This window comes from Lissotriton vulgaris, chromosome 11 (assembly GCF_964263255.1).
Source record: "Lissotriton vulgaris chromosome 11, aLisVul1.2, whole genome shotgun sequence".
Taxonomy (NCBI): Eukaryota; Metazoa; Chordata; class Amphibia; order Caudata; family Salamandridae; genus Lissotriton; species Lissotriton vulgaris.
In genome coordinates this window covers 105672740-105694235 of record NC_141699.1, presented here as the reverse complement: position 1 = coordinate 105694235, position 21496 = coordinate 105672740, and the positions used below count along the sequence as shown (strand labels likewise).

Sequence of the window (21496 nt, the reverse complement as noted above, 5' to 3'; positions counted from 1 at the left end):
GGGTTTCGCAGCGGTTGAAGCGCCTTGGGACCCTCCGGGTAAGTAGTGCACTATATAAATGCCTATACATTTACATTCTCATATCAGATACATTCGCCTGGCGGTTGAGGTGTAAGCTGCTGCAAGGTAATAATGTTGATACCAGGCTTGACATCCAGAAGGTCTGGGCAACTGTAGAGCACATATGCCAACATTTTAAAAGCAGAAAAAGAGAGATTTAAATAAAAATGGGGGACTGTAATTTCCCCATGGACTTCCATTGAAGCAGAGGTAATTTTAGGCAAGAAACTGCTAAAATAAAACATGTTTTGGATTTAAAAAAGCAAGCTGAAGTCTACAGCCTGAATCAGGTCTGTTTTTACGTATGGTAGAGTTCCAGCAAATCAAGTGGAAACGACACTATAATGACACACGCAAGGCTAATCCTGTTGGAATATTGTTGGGGGTCTTGTTAAGGTACGCCTCTGGTCGTGTGAAGAAGGGAAGCTCCAAATTTTCCAGATCTAGCAACGTTGTTAGATAAACATGGGAAGGGTCATAACTCAGGATGGTGGAGCACGAGGAGAATTGCAAAGTGTATCATTGACAGTGTGCCTTGTTGTGAAAGTCCGGGTCCTTATGTGGATCCTGAATATGAAAAAATTGATTACCTATTTGGCATTTTGTGTGATAAGGATGCTCCTAATGTGAGACCTGTGCATGACTGTCAGCAGCTCTTTTTGTACCTTCGAATGCCTTTCTCTGGAGCTTCAAGTACAGCATAACTCCCCTTTCATGTTTCATACTGTTTATCACCCGCCTGGTGACTGCTCCGGCTTCACTGAGGAATTCTCTGACTTTGCTAGTGACCAATACTCACAAAGCGATAAACAGATTTTTCTTGGGGACTTTCATCTTCACTGCCGCACTCTGAAAGATTCAGCTGCCAACAGGCTTGCCACATTTCTCTTAGGAAATGATCTTGTTTAACATAGCACAAAACAGACTCACTTTAAGGGCTCCATTCTTGACCTTGTTTTTCAAAGTTGATATGCTAACTGCTGTTGATCCTATACCATTAGGCTGGTCTGACCACTTCCTCATCCCATGCTCTCTCTAACTCTCTCATTCTGTAACCCTTGGCCAACCTAAAAGGACTACTACCTGGTTCAGTAACACCAAAAACATCGACCATGAAATTTTTTGCAACTTAGATATGAGATCACTTCCAGCTTAAGACCTAAACTCTGATGTCAATGATCTTGCCACCCAATGTCTCACCAGTCTTTCAGTCGTAATTGAAAATGTTACTCCACTACAAAGTAAAGAGAAAAAGCCCACTACTTCTGCACCATGGTTCAATAAATCCCTCTATGAAAAAATAAAGAACTTGAGGTACCTGGAGAAACAATGGAGACATTCTCCTTCCACTATTAGTCTCTCCAATCTCTGCTACGCAAGATCGCGCTGCCAAAAACACATCTTCCGTGAAAAAGCGGTACACTACAGAACCCTCCTGGACTCTGCCAAGAACAGACCTAAAAAGTTATTTGACCTTATTAAAAGTACCATGTCTCACTCAACCATCAAATTCGACGACCCTCCCAAGAAAGATGCAGAATTTGCCCTATTCTTTGATGATAAAGTGAAATTGCTCATGGATCAAGTCACTCATCCTACCCCCGTGGACCACAAATCTATAGTCCCATGGCAGAACTTCATCACTGAAGAAGCTCTCCTTAATTCTAGAAACAAAACTTTTTAACCAGTCTGTCAACCCCATCCCTAGTGATATTGCCAATTGACTTCTACACCCACACGCTCTCCTACTGGACCAGTCTGGTAAACCTATTCCTCAAACAAGGCTCCCTTCCTGTTGCCCTTAAAACATGACACGTTACCCCACTTCTTCAGAAACCCTCTGCTGATGCAATTTCCACCCGATCACCAACCTCTTTTTTCTTGCTAAAATTACTGAAAGTTGTGTAGCGAAGCAACTTTCCCAACACATCAAAGACAACAACCTTCTTGACAAATTACAATCTGATTTCACTCAAGGCTGCAGCACTGAAACAGTCCTGCTACAAGTGAACGATGATGCCCTGTGAATACTTGACTCTGGTGAATCTTGTCTCCTGATCCTTCTTGACCTATCTGCAGCCGTTGACACTGTTAATCACAACACTTTTCTGAATACTTTAAATCTAAGAATGGATTTTGAAGGTGCAGTGCTCAAATGGTTTGAATGATTCCTCTCTGGCAGATCCCAGATGATCAAAATAGCAAATTGCCTCTCTACATCAATGGCTGTACGACAAGGCGTCCCTCAAGGCTCGATTCTCGTGCCCACCTTGTTCAATCTTTACATGGAACCGCTAAGAAATCTCCTTAAAAAATCTGGATCCTTTACCACCTCTATGCTGAGGACACCCAAATCTACCTAAAGGTGTCTTCCGCACATGAAATTTCCATCCTTAACACCACTCTCAACTCCATCCAAGATTGGATGTCAACTCATCAACTAATTCTGAATACTCCCAAAACCGAATTCCTTCTTCTCTCTACCTCACTCTCGCCTCCTCCTTGTCAATCATGAACGGACAATCTGAACATACTTACAACAAACCTATCATTATTGACAGCGCCAAATCCCTAGGCGTCATCCTAGACAAAGGGCTCAACCTATTCCCATATCAATACCATCGCCAAGAATGCATGTTAACAGCTGCACCTTATTTTGGCGGGTTCTGCGTTTCTTTCCTGAGCAAGACCTAAATCTTTTGTCCAATCATTAGTTCGTTCCAGATTGGACTACTGCAACTCCCTCCTTCCTGGCCTCCCCAAAACCCACCTTTCCCCTTTAAAATCCATCCTCCATTCAGCGGCTTGTTTCGTACAAGGGGCCAAAAGAAATGATCACATCACACCCATACTGTTTTCCCTTGGCTGGCTTCCTATCGAAGCTAGGCAAATTTAAAACACCCAACACAAACAAATCCTTGGGTCTACAATTGCAAAGTGAGCATGAAAAGTGACAGACCAGAGTCTCACACGGTCTAGCTATGGGCGAAATCCCTTTCAGGACGAAATCCCTCACCCACCAGAGGTGGCATGCTTCATCATCTGGGATTCTCCTCTTGGTGGGAAAACCTAGTCCCACCAAGGACTACAACTCCCTCTCTAAGAGGAAGGAGCTCATGGATGTTTTTGGTATTCCTACTCTTTCGAGGATATACTAAATCCAACAGATTGAGAGATGCTAGGAGAACAATGGTGAGGGTGCAGTGCAGCAAAAATTACATCAAACTGTGAAGGTGGTGAAATTAAAACTGCCTAGAAGGAACAAAAACTTTTTAATAACATGCTTCTGCTGACAGGATTAAAAGACAGTGCAAAAAGAAGTATGGATTTAAACTGCTTTATGTTAGATGAAGAAGGTCTACATGTTTCAGCCAAGTCGACCCACAAGGTGTCAAGGCTTTCATCAGGACCTAAAGAATGTTGCTGCCAACGTTTAGTACAAAGTGATAAGTGCTCAAATATCAAACCAGTAATCCTGCCATTTTCATTTTTCAGATTTATTGTTTGTACCCAAAATGCATGGATGCGTAGCCTCACCACAACCTGGCAACAGCTCAGGGAAGGGGGCCCCGCTCTCTCCGTCTGTACCCCGTCTCGGTACGTGAGCTGTGAACCGCAAAGCCTTGCACATTTCCACCCCTCGCTATCAGGGGAATAAACTCAAAATCTCAGGTGGCACTAGACTTTCCCGCAATGCTGAAATTTTACTGCTGGAACCTTCTTCTTTCAAAAAGGCAAAGATTTATGGCTCATCCTTCTCAGGCAATGCAGCTAGAAGTTGGAACTCGCTCACTCCAATTCTTCGAACCACCGCCTCTTTCAGGACTTTCAAACAGATCTTAAAACTCTTCTCTTCCAAAGACACTTCCGAGGAAAAATTCAACCCATTTCATGACCCTCATGGCTGCCTGAATTTCACATGAGCTCTACTTTGAGAATATGTATTCTATACCTGTATTAACCTAATGTTGCCACCTTTAAATTTTATAATCCTGATTGCTTATGTAAGTTGTTAGTGTTTAAATTCCATCATGTGAACCTTTTGTAACGTACTTGGTTCTATTATAAAGCACTCTGACACCTTTAAATAGAGCTTGCGCTGTATAAAACAGCATTAAATAAATAAATAAAGAATGGGGCGGGGGTCCATCTGCTGAACCAGATATACACTGAAAATGACTTTGTGGGAGATGGATCCATTGCTGATCTTGTACTACACTCAGCAAGAATAAGAATTCCTTCTTTGAGGATATTCCATGAATGGCTTTATTTACTACTTCCCTTTCCCACCGCGATTCCACTCCATGTCTTTTGTGGGATGGAGGGAGATGTGTTGAATCTGTCTTTCCATTCTAATTTCCCTAGAGGTTCCATGCACGTTAGAACGTGAGCCTGTGGCCGGTTAACGGTTGCGGATGAGGCTTTTGCGTTATGGATTGTTGCTGTGAAACTTAATTAAACTATTTAGAACTTAACTCGAGCACCTGTGATCTTTTCCCCCTATCTATTAACTCTGCTCAAAAGTAAAAGCATTAACTATATAACATACACAGCATGCCTCAAGTTGTCTTCGTCATATGTCGCCCATCAACCAGTTTGGACTACATGTCCCAGCATGCACTGTGTAATGGCTAAAAAAAAATCAGGAAAGATTGTGGATGTAGGGGTGGCATAACGCTTACAGCTATCACAGAGGTGAGCTAGTGGGGGGCACTGACTGGTACTCACCCCCTCCCATTACTCGCAGTGATAGGGATACAAAGGCGCGGTGATAGGGATACAAAGGGCACAGTGTGAGGTGGCAGAACACGAAATTTCACGGCTGCGGAAAAAAGAGGAGGCGACATCCCTACGCGTAGTTCGGGAATTTAGGGAAGAGGCGGCGAGACGGGAGCTGGAGCCCAGAGCGCCCCACTGTATGAAGAAGAGAGCAGCGAGAATAAGGGAAAGGCGGCGCGCACTCTTCTCTCCGCAATGCACGCCGGGATGGGACACTGGAGCTGGGCGTCTGGGAGGGTAGAAGCAGCGGGTGGAGCCTAGCCCGGCAGGCCCAGCCCCATCCAGTGTCATCCCATCCCCCTCTGCGAGCCAGGAGCAGGAGAAGGGTAGAGCAGGGGAGGAAGGCAGCCCAGCAACAATAGAAGCTGGAGGAACTGGGAGCAGGCAGCTGAGAGCCGGGGTAACGCAGGCTGCACGGAGGTGGGGTAACACCTAGCACGGAGCTAGGGGGCAGACAACCCAGGGCTACATCAGCAGGCAAGGAGAAGAGATGCGAGCAGCTGTACAGGGAAGCAGCCAGCATAGGGAAGGTAAACGGGCACCGGAGAGCCAGGGAAGGAGGCAGGATGAGGGGGTGGGGCAGGAGGCATAGAGCTAAGGGAGCAGGAAGCTAGGGAAGAAACAGCAGAGGTGGATATATGTTAATCATAGAGGAGTAGGCACTACGGTAGGGAGCTGAAAGGGCAGAGCTAGGGGGGCAGGTAGAAAAGAAGTGGGGAACCAGGCAGAAAAAAAGGACCCGAGGGACAGGCAGAGAGTCGTTGGCAGGCAACAGGGAGTTGAGAAGCAGGCAGCAGAGGGCGCAGGTAACAGAAGACTGGTGGGCCCGACAGCAACGAAGGGGTGCAGCGAGGGACACAATCAGAGAGCTGCTCTCCCTCACTGTCTTCAGTGTCAGCATAATCACAGCAACCTGCAACAGGGATCAGGAGCAGCAGAACCAACAGGAAGCTGGGTGCAGCAAAACATCTGGAGGAGCAGCCAACGCAGCGCTTGTGTACAGAAATGGAGATACTGCCACTAGCGAGCACCCGTCTGCACAGGCAGTGAGTCGCCAAGGCCATCATTTCCAGTGTCCTCAGATCAACCTGCCGCATGGCTAGGATGGAGAGAGCCTAGTGGCAGCACAGATGTGGTACTGCAGGTGAACTAAAACAGCAGCTTGGCCGTGAAGGAGGGACGCACGGATTTACTCCATCCTCCATGCAGCAAGAACAGCATTTCTGGAGTGTTATTTCTTTGACTTTTTTATCAGGCAGATTTGCATTTTTTTTTTTGCACAAGAAGCATCTATGTTGAATAAAAATGGATTGACCCCAGTGCAGGTAGCTTGGGGAAAGGAAGAAGACGATTAATTTTAGGGGACCTTCTCAACGGCAGGCAGTGATACTGGCCTCTCATTGCCCATTGCTCCATCCCCTTGAGGAATTGGCATCATACCTGTGTGTTTTGTACAAATTAAAGATGATGGATGGACTCTGCCTGAGAATGATTCCCCTGCTCTTTTCATGCCTATGCGTGAAATTAACTTAATAAGTACATCAGGTTATCAAGGCCTGATTATCAACCACAACCATGGTGGATCCGGTGGGATTCGTGGAGGCATGGAAGGCCCAATTTCCAGATTCAGAACCCCCTAAAATGGAGTTAAAGTCACTTGGGGATATTGAACTGGAGCTGGACCTCTGCAAGGCCTCCATCAGGAAATTGGAGATGGAGGTAAACAAAGAACGATTTCGAATGATTTACCTGCAGACGTTGTTGGCAAAAGAGAAGAAGAGCTATGATCGGCAGAGATGGGGGTTCAAGCGAAATTCCCAACTCCTAGACGGGGGTCCAGAACTCCCCAGTTCGGATCTCCATTACATTTCCCAGGCTGGCGACTCAGGTGGGCAGGACAAGAACAAGCACTACCATGGAGAGGAAAAGCCAAAGCCGCGGTTGGCTTCCTTGAGAAAGTTGTCTACTCAGAGCGAAGGGTCAGACATGTCAATCTTGGATAGCCCACACCATGGGGAAGGTGAGCAAGACCGGGGCAAATACTACAGCGATGAGAAAAAAAAGAGGATCTCAGAGGATACAGACAATAAGTCGGACGTGGATAGGTCTCCTTCTAAGCCAAGGCCTGCAGTACGCAGACTGCTGAGTTCCTCTGATAAAGATGGGTCCTTTGACTCCCCCGACAAAGAGAAGGGGCCAGCCAGCGTGGCTGCTCTGAGGTCGAACTTTGAAAGGTTTAAAAGGGCCAACTCCCATTCCTCTGCAGATCCCAAAATTTCCCCAGAAAAGCCCTTTTACGTCAACATGGAGTTCCACCACGAGAAAGGTCTGGTGAAGGTGAATGACCGGGATGTTTCTGATAAGATTAGCAACCTTGGAACACAAGCCATGCAGCTTGAGCGCAAGAAGACACTCCATTCGCTTCCTGGTAGCATATCACCTGGGGAGCAGCAGAAGCCAGTATACCGGGGCCGGTCCTCGGAGAGCAGTTGTGGTTATGATGGGGAGTACGAAGATGTAGAACTAAATTCCAAGTTCATAAAGGACAACTTGATCAATGCCAATGGTGGAAATAGGCCACTGTGGCAACCAGTAGAGTGTCAGCCATACCAAAGTGTCTTTGTTGGTAATATAATGGGGGATGTAGATGGAAAAGGGCCTACTATGCGCACACAGACTTCTGCAGATTCAGAGAGTCACCTCACCTGGCCCAGGAGGTCATATTCACCGCGTAGCTTTGAGGACATTGGAGGGGGTTACACTCCAGACTGCAGCTCTAATGAGAATTTGACATCCAGCGAAGATGACTTCTCATCTGGGCAGTCAAGCCACATTTCTCCAAGTCCCACCACTTACCGCATTTATCGGGAAAAAAGCCGCTCCCCCTCCCAAAACTCTCAGCAGTCTGTGGACAGCAGCAGCCCTCCCACCCCACAGTCCCAAAAACGTCTTAAGCAGCAAGTGGTGGTTTCTGAGGCTACCATTGTAGGGGTGCGAAAGACTGGACAAATTTGGCCAAGTGATGGAGATTCTGTATCCTCTGGAAGAGTACCACAAGATAGCTGTTTCCATGGAGATAATGGTAAGTGAACATATATATTTTGTTGTTTACTGCATTTTTAGGTTGCGCCTGGGCAGTGCTTGTGCTGCTCTGCAAGACATGCTGTGTTGGAGTATAGACTTTAAGCTCGGCCCACTCCGCCTATATTTTTCATTGGCTTGTGTCATTTCCTTTGTAAATGCTGGCTTCTGATTTGTTAATAGGTTTGTTAATTCCACCCCCTTACTACATCATTGTCTTCATTTGTAACCTCCCATGAGGACTGGCCCTTTTACTTTTGTTATTACACGATACGTCCTATTTAGTATGTAAGCACTATTTTCTTTAATGAGTTTCTCCTACTGCAGGCACGACATGCTTTCCTGCAACATTCAGCATGCCATTTGCCATTTCATTATCTAAGCAGCCAGGACATTGGTGGACGCTTATTTGAAATTAAATAGGTCTCGCATTTACAAGAGTTTGAGCTATTGGCATTGTAAATGACGCCTTTTATTTATGTGCTAATTATCAAAAAAGATAAATAAAAGGCATTGTCATTTACAATGCCAATAGCTTAAACTCTCGCAAATTAATGACCTATTGCATTTCAAATGCTTGTTTGTTTATGGATTTTATGGTGTCAGTTTGTTTTGGGAAATGTAATTTAGCCCAGCGGATGAGCTGGCTGTATACACTTTTTGATCAAAATACAGCCATTTAAGTATCTTGCCTCGAATAGAAAAACTGGTCCCCAAGCTGCAGGAATTGACTGACCTATGGCCTGTCCTACTATGAAACCCCTCCTTCAAACATATAATTAAAATATTGACATATCAACTTGGAAATAAATAAGTTTCCAAAATATAGTCTATGATTTCGTGTTTAGTCGATATTTGTCTTTGGGTTTGACTTTTATATTTTAGAAAATATACTCACCATATCTTTCCTCTCTTGAAAGGTACTAAAGTCTCACTTTACAAGGACTAAGTCTCTTTTTCTCTGGTAATATATTAATATATGTATTTGTGGTGTATTGGATGTTGCGGGCTGCTGATAGTTGCCAAGTCAAGGGCGACCGTGCGTTAGATCTCCTACATACGTATGGGAGTTCGACATTCCACTTCGCTTCACAGAAAATTGAGTATATCTTACCGCGTCGAAGTCTTGGGTCGAAATCTTGTACCCAGTCAGTGCGAAATTGGAAACCCCACGCCCCAAGGCAGAGCTCTTGCGTCTCACGCAGAAATTGGGCACACACGTGCTCTAGTGTGGACGAGTGTTACCCTCCTCATTCCCGTGGAGCCGCCCCATCTAACCCCCACTCTCTCCACATGTTACTGAAGCTATGGCAGCGGTGCACGGCACTTGTCACATCTCTCCGAAGTTAAGGACATAACTCGGGCAGAAATCATGGAAGTGTCTTTCAGACCTGACTGAACTTGGGGTCACGGGGGACACACCTTTCCCTTAGAAGGGCTGGCAGGCTTCTGGACGGTTTGCTCGTCTGTTTGAAGTTGTGGCTAGGCCTTACACCTCCCAGGCGGGGAGCTCGTAGGCAGTAATCACTCTTAAAAGCAGGGCCGGGATTCTTGTAAATTGGAAGCAGGCCCTGCTCTTTTCCGCAGAAGAATGCTCGGAACGTTGTCTCCTTTTGCAGCAGGTAAATGGGCGCAGGCCTCTCTGCAGCAGCGACATCACAGGCATGAGAGGGGCCTGCTCACCCTGCAGATACATCAGGAAATCTTGGGCATGCATTTTGTCTCCAGCAGAAAAATCGGGGTCAGATCCCTGTCCTTGTCGCCAGATGTTTTTGGAACCAAGTATTAGCATCTGCATCTCGGTGGGATCAGGCAGGCGTCTCTCTCGCTGGGGGACCGGCCTCTCACTGCTCGGAGGAGGCAGGTCTCTCTCTCACAGGGGAACCGGCCTCTCACTGCTCGGAGGAGGTAGGCCTCTCTCTCACTGGGGGACAGGCCTCTCACTGCTCGGAGGAGGCAGGCCTCTCTCTCACTGGGGGACCGGCCTCTCACTGCTCGGAGGGATCAGGCCTCTCTCTCACAGGGGAACCGGCCTCTCACTGCTCGGAGGAGGCAGGCCTCTCTCTCACTGGGGGACAGGCCTCTCACTGCTCGGAGAGGCAGGCCTCTCTCTCACTGCTCGGAGGGGACCGGCCTCTCACTGCTCGGAGGAGGCAGGCCTCTCACTGCTCGGAGGAATCAGGCAGGTCTCTCTCGCTGGGGGACCGGCCTCTCACTGCTCGGAGGGTCAGGCAGGCCTCTCTCTCACTGGGGGACCGGCCTCTCACTGCTCGGAGGAGGCAGGCGTCTCTCTCGCTGGGGGACCGGCCTCTCACTTCTCTGAGGAGGCAGGCCTCTCTCTCACTGGGGGACCGGCCTCTCACTGCTCCGAGGAGGCAGGCCTCTCTCTCACTGGGGACCAGCCTCTCACTGCTCGTAGGAGGCAGGCCTCTCTCTCACTGGGGGACAGCAGGCCTCTCTCGCTGGGGGACCGGCCTCTCACTTCTCTGAGGAGGCAGGCCTCTCTCACTGGGGGGCCGGCCTCTCACTGCTCCGAGGAGGCAGGCCTCTCTCTCACTGGGGACCGGCCTCTCACTGCTCGTAGGAGGCAGGCCTCTCTCTCACTGGGGGACCGCCTCTCACTGCTCGGAGGAGGCAGGCCTCTCTCGCTGGGGGACCGGCCTTTCACTTCTCTGAGGAGGCAGGCCTCTCTCTCGCTGGGGGCCAGCCTCTCACTGCTCCGAGGAGGCAGGCCTCTCTCTCACTGGGGACCGGCCTCTCACTGCTCGTAGGAGGCAGGCCTCTCTCTCACTGGGGGACCGCCTCTCACTGCTTGGAGGAGGCAGGCCTCTCTCTCACTGCTCGGAGGGTCAGGCAGGCCTCTCTCTCATTGGGGGACCGGCCTCTCACTGCTCGGAGGAGGCAGGCCTCTTTCTCACTGGGGGACCGGCCTCTCACTGCTCGGAGGAGGCAGGCCTCTCTCTCACTGGGGGACCGGCCTCTCACTGCTCGGAGGAGGCAGGCCTCTCTCTCACTGTGGGACCGGCCTCTCACTGCTCGGAGGGTCAGGCAGGCCTCTCTCTCACTGGGGGACCGCCTCTCACTGCATGGAGGAGGCAGGCCTCTCTCTCACTGCTCGGAGGGTCAGGCAGGCCTCTCTCTAACTGGGGGACCGGCCTCTCACTGCTCGGAGGAGGCAGGCGTCTCTCTCACTGGGGGACCGGCCTCTCACTGCTCGGAGGAGGCAGGCCTCTCTCTCACTGGGGGACCGGCCTCTCACTGCTCGGAGGGTCAGGCAGGCCTCTCTCTCACTGGGGAACCGGCCTCTCACTGCTCGGAGGAGGCAGGCCTCTCTCTCACTGGGGAACCGGCCTCTCATTGCTCGGAGGAGGCAGGCCTCTCACTGCTCGGAGGGATCAGGCAGGCCTCTCTCTCACTGGGGGACCGGCCTCTCTCTCACTGGGGGACCGCCTCTCACTGCTTGGAGGAGGCAGGCCTCTCTCTCACTGGGGGACCGGCCTCTCACTGCTCCGAGGGATCAGGCAGGCGTCTCTCTCACTAGAGGACCGGCCTCTCACTGCTCGGAGGAGGCAGGCCTCTCTCTCAATGGGGGACCGGCCTATCACTGCTCGGAGGGTCAGGCAGGCCTCTCTCTCACTGGGGGACCGGCCTCTCACTGCTCCGAGGAGGCAGGCCTCTCTCTCACTGGGGACCGGCCTCTCACTGCTCGGAGGAGGCAGGCCTCTCTCGCTGGGGGACCGGCCTCTCACTGCTTGGAGGAGGCAGGCCTCTCTCTCACTGGGGGACCGGCCTCTCGCTGCTCGGAGCAGGCAGGCCTCTCTCTCACTGGGGGACCGGCCTCTCACTGCTCGGAGGCGGCAGGTCTCTCTCGCTGGGGGACCGCCTCTCACTGCTCGGAGGGATCAGGCCTCTTTCTCACTGGGGGAGCGGCCTCTCACTGCTCGTAGGAGGCAGGCCTCTCTCTCTCACTGGGGGACCGGCCTCTCACTGCTCCAGCAGTCCTGTCTGTGGAGGACAAGACTCTGAAATGTGTAAACAGAGGGCCGTGTTGTTCAGAGACAACAAAAGTCTCTTGAGATTATGCATAGTGATCAGTCTGTCCAATGAATCTTAGTAGAGCCAGGGTCCAAAGAGTGTAGTCACAGGATTCGTTGGTGAAATCCCCTAGCAGGAGCCTATAGGAAAGGCTTTGGCGCGATCGATGCTGCGGGTTGAGGCTGAATCGATATTTTACCTTGCCTTTCCTCTTAGCCTGGCATTGGATACTAAGTATGAACGCTTGACATTGCCTCACCGCTCCGTGGCATGTTGTCCCAACCAGCCTCGCTCATGGCATGCCTCTCTTCGCCACACTCTTGTGGCAAGGCCTCTTCTACTGCTCCTGTCCATCATGGTTCTTTCCAGCCTCATCTCGGGTAGGGTCTATATGTCTTTACCTCTCAGGCAAGTGGCCTTCCAGCTACGCTTTTCAGGTCGGTACCTCACATCTTCGCCTCTCAGGTAGGAACCTTCCATCTCCGTCTTTCTGTAAGGGACCTTCAATTCTTTGCCTCTCGGGTATGGACTTTCCATCTTCACCTCTCCTCTCGGGTAGGAAGATTCAGTTTTCAACTCTGCTTTTGAGTAGGGACCTTCCATCTTCATCTGTCCGCGCACTTCTCCTCTTGGTTAGGCAGCTTCCATCTTCGCCTCTCCTCTCAGGTAGAGACTGTCCATCTTCATCTCGGATTGCAGGTAGGAACCCTAAATGTTTGTCTCCCTTCTCTGGTAAGGAGCTTTCATCTGTTCTTTTTGAGTAGGGACCTTCCATCCTCACCTCTTCATCAAGGGCCTCCCAGCCTGCCCTCTCGGACAGGGACCTCTCAGCCTGCCCTCTTGGACAGGGACCTCTCAGCCTGCCCTCTCGGACAGGGACCTCTCAGCCTGCCCTCTCGGACAGGGACCTCTCAGCCTGCCCTCTCGGACAGGGACCTCTCAGCCTGCCCTCTCGGACAGGGACCCCGCAGCCTGCCCTCTCGGACAGGGACCTCTCAGCCTGCCCTCTCGGACAGGGACCTCTCGGACAGGGACCTCTCAGCCTGCCCTCTTGGACAGGGACCTCTCAGCCTGCCCTCTTGGACAGGGACCTCTCAGCCTGCCCTCTCGGACAGGGACCTCTCGGACAGGGACCTCTCAGCCTGCCCTCTCGGACAGGGACCTCTCAGCCTGCCCTCTTGGACAGGGACCTTTTGGTCTGCCGGCTCGGTTTTCACTCTCGGACAAGGCCCTGCACAGGCCCCCTCGGTCTCACTTATCGCACACGGTCCTTTTGCATAAAGCCTTCCCAACCTTGCAAGTCTGGCATGCCTCTCTCACCATCTGCCCTGCAGCCTCACCACATTGGCAAGGTCCTCACCCTGCTGTGAACCTCACCTGTCCGTCGTTGCCCTGTTCAGCAAGGTCGTCCCAGCAATACACTTGTGGCAGGGTGCTCTGGGCTGCACCGCTCTGACATGCCCCCCGTGGCCGCAACGATTCAGTTGACCATCCATCCTCACCTTTATGCCATGGCTCTGCCAGCTGCTCCTGTTCATCATAGTCGCCCCATCCTTTCCCTCGTGTCTTAGCCCTCCCAGTATCGCCTGTCTGCTATGGCTCTCTTGTACCACTGCTATGTGCAAATGTACATATTAGTACATCTGTGGCCACTAAAGCACCATCTCCTGTAACGTTTTCTGGTGCATTAAAACAAGGCCATTCTTGCATGAAGAAGAGCCTACTCCACCCTTCAACCACTGTATGCAAACACGGCCCGTATATCACGGCTGAGAGCCTTGAAGGGGAGGTCCCTGCTTACAGCCCGGGCCTGATCTCACCAAAGAGCGGCACACCAGGTCATGGGGAAGCGAAAGCACTGATTCATTGTATGGCTGGCTGAAGGCATCTTCGGCTCTCATCTCCTTTAGACCTTCTGTTGGTGTAAAAATAGAAGCAGCTATGGCTGGTCTCTGGTGTGCTGCAGAAGACCAGCCCTGGCCTCACTGCAAACTGCCAGCCAGTGCCCGGGGGTCGCTCCCGGACCACCTAAGTGAAGGGCAGGGCTCACCTCAACACCAGGGCCGCATAGAATCCACTGCCAATTCCAATTCAGAATGACTTGGCCAATAGGGGGGCGGAGGGGAGAGCAGACATAGTCTCTTCTGTTTGGCCTCTGGCTGCGTCACGATTAGTAACACTGTGTCTTTATAGCTCTCGCCCCTGAGAATGATGCTTTCTGAATCAGAACTAAACATATCTTTAACTCAGAAAGAGACCTAACATTTAGTGACCAGGGCCATACACGTCATCGGTGTAGGCCTATGGAAAGAGGATTCCCTCTGCACAGTGAAAGTCGTGGGTACAGGAGGTGCTGTGCGCCATACAGGTGGAGTGGTGTGGCTCACTGGTTAGAGGCGGCAGACCCGGAAGCAGAGAACGGCCCGGGACCAGGGTTCAATTCCCGTCGCGGCAGGGTCGTGGACCAGGGTCAGCGGACTCAATAATTCTCGCCTCGGTGCCTACTCTAACCAGGGATCACACTCAGCAACTCTGGGCATTAAGCTTGCCTCATCTCTACAATGGCCCCCCACATTCGCTGGGGATGCCTGGTTTCACCTTGGAGATACCCAGGAGGGGCCATCTCACAGGGATAGCCAGGACGGGTTCCCCAGCGGTCTACAGCTCCACGACGCCTCAGGGCAGCAGTGCTCTTTACAAGAACACATACATTACATTACATACCATGTGCTGGAAAAATGCAGCCCTCCCTAAGCCATGGATTCGTAGCAAAAGAGCCATAATTGGAGTCCAGTGGGTTCCTTACTTTCCTGCTTTCTGGTGCCACTACACCTGCTGCACTACGCCCCTGTTGAAGCTGCTTCGTTGTGATACAAGTGTGATGCAAGCAGTCAAGATAGCATGAAGCCGCACACTCTTGGTCCCTCTCCCATATGCCCCCACCCCCTGATACTCTGTTTGCACTTTCTGTTCCTCCTTCAATGCTAACGAGCAGCCTTTCGGCAGTGCAAGTGCCATGTGACACATCAACACCTTGTTTTCTTTCGGTGGGATGTCTCCTTACTTTGTGATATATGTTCAGCCTTAAAAAGTGCATTGTTTAACACGCAACCTTTGAAACCGAAAGTGATATCTACAATCAGCACAGACTGTCAGTGTTCGAGCACAGGCGCTTTTGCTGTGAAAACCACGGCAGTCCACCGGCCTTTGAATGCACACTGTTCTCTTAAATGTTGTACAGAACTACATAACCGAAACTGGAGATGTGTCATAACCAGCATTGCAATGTGCAGTTTTAGTACTGCCCAGTGGCATCTTCTCACGCCCCCCTTACAAGCAGGCGTCTGTAATCTGGCCTCCAAAACTACACTCTGCAGAATACTGTTTATTGCACCTCCTCGTGTTCGAAATGCCATTGTTACAATACAATGTTCCACGTGAAGCGCCGAGGTGCCCCTTGGTGCTAAGTTCAATGCAAATATAGTAATAAAACGATAAAACAAAGTTCTGACGAGAGAACCTGTGAACGCTCAACTTTAAGGAAGCAAGATTCCCCAGCAATGTCACTTTTCTGAATCAATGCATGCCCTGTTTCAACACAGACAACCTTGCTCAACTCGAACTTTTGACATTTTTGAGACCGCTTTTCTTTTCAAGAATTAAAGGTGTGCAGCCTTTGTTCTGGTTCTATAGTGGATCAAAGCCGACGACCATGAGGTGTTCAGATATAAAGTTGCCGGAGCTCAGTCTTCTTCCAGTAATGACCCGCGCCTCACCTTTCCATTTTTACATGTGGCCCAGGGGTCAGAAAAGCAGTCGAATTCTAGTATGAAAGATTGTGTTCACACTTTGTTGCATTGTCCGGAGCCTTATTATCTCTTCTATTATTTTAAGTCCTTGGTGAGGTGCTGTTGGCTTGCGGCAGTGTTGACACTTTTGGGAGGAATGGATCTAGCTTGGGCATTGTGTAATTGTGGAATTGCGGAGCGGTGGTAATGAAAGTACTTCTCTGCACTAAGTGCATATTGAATTTACACCTTTACCTCGACCCCCAGTGAACTCATGTAGTCTACAAGAAAGCAGTTTGAGGTCCTACTGGGCTCCCAGATGGGCAGGGAGAGTCATGGCCCCTGTGGGCTGAGAGGAGAGCTGTTTGCTCCTCACGTGAACGGGCAGGACAGCGGCACTGCTCCTTGTGTATGGGCAACAGCAGGGTAGGACTCCTGTGGGTGGGCAGAAGGGAAGCTATGCTTTCCACCTGTGTGTGGGGTGGACAACAGTACTGGTCCTTATACGCAGGTGGGGGAGGGGGAAGGACTATTTACTCTGGGTGGGCAAAATGCAGGAGTGATCTGTGGCCCATTGACGTAAAATGACGACTAACTGCGCTGCAGGGGCTTGCATTACGCCCTGCTGTGGCCTCTGCGGATAGCTAGGAGGCATATTTCCACCCTTGGGGGGATAAGAGGAAGCTCTGACCCTTTGGTTCGGAATGACTGGTGTTGTGACCTAAAGTAAGGTGTTATTTCACTGCATGTCGGTGACCCATGGAGGGTGCTGGATGACGAGCATGGAACCAGAGCAGAAGGTTCCATCTGCACATTGAGACAGCAGAGGCGCGCGAGCACCAGGGGCATGTGAAGGATGCTCTGAGCCACCGGTGCCCCTAGAAGGCCTCGTTTGTGTGCACTGCGCGGCGCACGTGATGAGGTCATCCTCCCGAGGGGATGCCGGCCCCTCCCACTCTTCACACTTCGCTGATCGCAGTCCTTGTGGTTCTGCTTTCGACAGTCCCTCTTGGGCGAGCTTTGGAGCAGCCTTGTGTACACAGAAGGGCTTTGGAGTGTTTGCTTTACAAAGGTGTGTTTGAAAGGGCAAAGCTCCCCGCCTTGGGAGAGACCGAGTTCACCTGGTGAGAAGGTCACGAGGCAGAGCTTCTTCCAAGGCTTCACATTAGGTGCGGGAGCCGCTGTTATAAACACCACTCATGTGTAGGACCGAGAAGTCACCGGCCTCCCCACCCGCCGCCAGCACGTGTAGGAGTGGCCCCTGAGCTCTGCCAACTGCGCATGCTCCGTGGTCCTTGAGCTCTGCCACCCGCGGGAGCCCTGTGAGCTCCTGCGCTGGCATGTCTCTCAATTCTTGTGCATTACCGACATGTGCCCTTGAATGCCAACGCGGCCCTGCAAGGATCTGACTGTCCAAGGACACGGGACCCCCGCTAGGGTGAGGTGTTGGACTAGAGGAAGATGGCTCATATCGACAAGCATGGCCCTACGCGCCTCACTCCCTCCAGCCTCTCATCGTGCCATAGCGCAAGGACACGAGTGTAGGAGCCTGCCTGTTCGTATCACCCCTCCAAACCCAATGAATCACAGCCACATCTTGGTGCTTGAGGCACACTACAAACCAACTCTTTCCGTTTAGATCTCACACACACAGAAGGAGGCCCCCTTTACCCAAGCGCAAAGAAGAGCGCTTCATGACACTATTTCTGTAAAGCGATATGCCATGCTGAAGAGCAGTGCTTGGCTTTCCTTGATATGGATCCCTGCACATCACATCTCCTGAATTGCCCTGTAGACCCGTTTCCGTGGCACGCGCCACCAGGCAATGATAAGAAATCTTTTAAAGGCGCCTGACACCACTACCACTGTCACGAATATCCTCTTGCGGGACACATTTATTCTTTGGATCTCAAGACCTTCTGCTGGAGGACTTCTTTTTGTTTTTTGCTGGATAAAAAGACACTCCCTTTTTTGCCACATTGATTCATTTTGACATGTGTAGGTTCTCTTTTGAGAGAGCTTCCAAAATATGACCAATCAAGTTCGCCACAATTGATCCTCTTTCCGAAGACGTTTGTGTTAGCGGTCCTTGTCTTTTGTAATTTAATATTGTACTTATATAGTACTTGATAACCCTGAAAAGACAGCAACGCACTGTATGGACAGATGTCTAGTTGCATCGCAGGAGGCCTTTGGATGGAGGGTCTGAGTTTGTAGTGTGTTATTATGTTATTCACATATGTATAGTGCCAATCGCCACTTTATATAATGCATTCCCTGATAGGACGCTCTGCCATGGTGATTGTGGAAGGCCTTCATCCCTATTGGAGGAACCATTGTTTGATAGTGCCTTTGTTTTGTTGGTTTGGTTGTGTGTGGGTGGAAGAGAATTAGTACAGTATTTAGGGTTGAAAAGCTTTCTGTAATTTAGTGTGAAAGTAAAGTAGGTTTTATGTAGGTAAATCTATGTAGTATACTGAGGCCTGGTTGGAGACTATTTTAGCCGCTTTCCAGAGCCCATGCAATCGTAATAAAAAAACAAACAAAAAAACACTATATAGAGCTGGGTCTTGTCTATTAGGTGGTTGATCCTTACAGACATTTGTATGTGCATCATTTGTGTTAGCCTTTCTTTGAAGTAGTTTCATTACCCATTTATTTATTTATTTATTTAATAAGTTTTAACTGTTTGAGACATTGTTACCACACCCCCTGGGTCAAATGTAGTAGAAAGAGAGTTTGCATGCTGTAGCCTAATTAATTACAAATACTATAGGACGGGGTTTTAAATTGTGAACTCTCTGACAAGTAGAAGGAATCTTACATTTTGAACTCTGACCAATGCACCAGCAAGGTGTTTTACATTATGAGTTCTGTGACAGATTCCGTAAGAAGAAGTTTCATATATTGTTTAACTCTGATACACCTTCTTACTAAGCTCCCAGTTCAGTAGTGGCTTGAGAAGCATGGTTTTCACTGTGTAAATTGTATGCTTAATATTTAGTTGTGCGTGAATTAAAGAACTTTCTCTTTTTAAAAGTAAAAATACTATCTGAGCATTGATTTATTAAGTGTATTGTGTGCTGCGTCTCAGGTGTTAGTTCTGAGCACAGAAGCCCCTCTGTCTTAGCCCATCTGAACCAGGGGCTAGTGCCTCGGGTTTTACTTCTGACTGTGGGGGCCACTTTGCCTTGGTGAGGGAATGGTTGCACCAGCCCCTCTGCTCCTGGTGTTATCCTTGACTTTAGATGACCTCCTGCACCTGGTGGAAGACCCGAGTTCAGATGCCCCTCTGCACCTGGTGTTATTAGCCCTGGGCTCAGATGCCCCTCTGCACCTGGTGTTATTAGCCCTGGGCTCAGATGCCCCTCTGCACCTGGTGTCAGCCTTGAGTTCAGATGCCCCTCTGCACCTGGTGTTAGCCCTGAGTGCAGATGCCCCTCTGCACCTGGTGTTAGCCCTGAGTGAAGATGCCCCTCTGCTCCTCGGGTTAGGCCTGAGTTCAGATGCCCCTCTGCACCTGGTGTTAGCCTTGAGTTCAGATGCTCCTCTGCACCTGGTGTCAGCCTTGAGTTCAGATGCCCCTCTGCACCTGGTGTTAGCCCTGAGTGCAGATGCCCCTCTGCACCTGGTGTTAGCCCTGAGTGAAGATGCCCCTCTGCTCCTCGGGTTAGGCCTGAGTTCAGATGCCCCTCTGCACCTGGTGTTAGCCTTGAGTTCAGATGCCCCTCTGCACCTGGTGTCAGCCTTGAGTTCAGATGCCCCTCTGCACCTGGTGTTAGCCTTGAGTTCAGATGCCCCTCTGCTCCTCGGGTTAGGCCTGAGTTCAGATGCCCCTCTGCACCTGGTGTTAGCCCTGAGTGCAGATGCCCCTCTGCACCTGGTGTTAGCCCTGAGTGCAGATGCCCCTCTGCTCCTCGGGTTAGGCCTGAGTTCAGATGCCCCTCTGCACCTGGTGTTAGCCTTGAGTTCAGATGCTCCTCTGCACCTGGTGTTAGCCCTGAGTGCAGATGCCCCTTTGCACCTGGTACCTGGTGTTATTAGCCCTGGGCTCAGATGCCCCTCTGCACCTGGTGTCAGCCTTGAGTTCAGATGCCCCTCTGCACCTGGTGTTAGCCCTGAGTGCAGATGCCCCTCTGCACCTGGTGTTAGCCCTGAGTGCAGATGCCCCTCTGCTCCTCGGGTTAGGCCTGAGTTCAGATGACCCTCTGCACCTGGTGTTAGCCTTGAGTTCAGATGCTCCTCTGCACCTGGTGTTAGCCCTGAGTGCAGATGCCCCTTTGCACCTGGTACCTGGTGTTATTAGCCCTGGGCTCAGATGCCCCTCTGCACCTGGTGTCAGCCTTGAGTTCAGATGCCCCTCTGCACCTGGTGTTAGCCCTGAGTGCAGATGCCCCTCTGCACCTGGTGTTAGCCCTGAGTGCAGATGCCCCTCTGCTCCTCGGGTTAGGCCTGAGTTCAGATGACCCTCTGCACCTGGTGTTACCCTTGAGTGCAGATGCCCCTCTGCTCCTCGGGTTAGGCCTGAGTTCAGATGCCCCTCTGCACCTGGTGTTACCCTTGAGTGCAGATGCCCCTCTGCTCCTCGGGTTAGCCCTGAGTGCAGATGCCCCTCTGCTCCTCGGGTTAGGCCTGAGTTCAGATTCCCCTCTGCACCTGGTGGAAAGTAACTGCGGTCCTGCAGCCTTTCTGCCCTTGGTGTTTGAGTGCTGAGGCACTTTTAGGATGGTTGCTTGAAGTTCTGGCTGGCTTGTCTCCCATCACAAACTCGCTTGTCCCATATCCTTGCCTGCTCACTAGTGTCCTTTTGCCAGGCCCCTGCTGCCTGTCAACAAGGAAGTGATTTACTCCGGTCGGGTGTATTTATGTTGCACATCTATGCTGCGCGTGCATGCCCTCCGTCCCTCCATTGGATTCCTGTCCAGGCTGCGGTGCGCCTCTCCACCCCCCTTCACTGTCAGTGCCTCCAGCAGGCCCGTCAAGTAGTACAGGTAGGGCTGGATTTCAGGCCTTCATTCTCTTGGAGAGACTGATCTGTACCGCAGGGGCCGGTGGCGGCTGGCCCAGGGTATGAGGTGGGTGGGATCTGCAGCAGGCGTGCCTTCAGCCTGTGCACCCGGGGTCCTGCACCCAGAGGGTCTCGAGTACTCGTCACCTGCTGGAGCAGTTTGTTAAGCATCACATACGCATTGCTCCTTCCCAAAGGTCTGCTTGGTGAACAATACCCCTTCGTTGTGTAAGTCTTCCAGTAATTCCCCACATCTCGTCCTAGCTGGGCGTTGGCAGATCGGCTAGCCACAGTTTGGCTGCTCAGGTGGGCAGGAATACCCTCCACCTTGTGCCCAGCAGGAGGCTGCTGCTTGGGTGTGACCAGCATAATGGACAGTGCACAGAATTTACTTTACTGTGGAGGAATTAGTAACCTTCTGAGAGCAGGTGTGCATGGCCCCAGTAATAACACATTATAACTTGAATTTCTAGATGTATTCAAACGATGCTCCGATCAACCTCTACATTGAAGGAAGATTTGTAACCACATCAGTGGCTTCGAATCCCTCGGCCACATCCTGAATGGCACTTAGGAGAACGCTCTGTGTTTGAACCAAACTTATGTCGAGTTATTACTTACTCCAAAGTGATATATTATTTGTCTGTCCACCATTTCCAGGCCTGCAATCAGCATTTGTTGCAAAAAAATGAATTTAGGGATAATTTTTTACTTATAAGTCCAGCATTTGACAGTAGCCTTGAAG

At 50.7% G+C, this 21496-nt stretch overlaps 1 protein-coding gene across 1 annotated transcript in view; it reads left to right on the top strand.

The window, feature by feature from the left end:
* The first annotated feature begins 5166 nt into the window (after positions 1–5166).
* Positions 5167–21496, top strand: part of BCR (BCR activator of RhoGEF and GTPase) — a 364718-nt gene continuing 348388 nt past the window's right edge. Inside the window, exon 1 of the mRNA XM_086942801.1 lies at positions 5167–7921. Within this exon, the coding sequence (XP_086798927.1) occupies positions 6415–7921 (1507 nt within the window). The 5' untranslated portion in view covers positions 5167–6414. The remainder of the gene's footprint in view (positions 7922–21496) is intronic.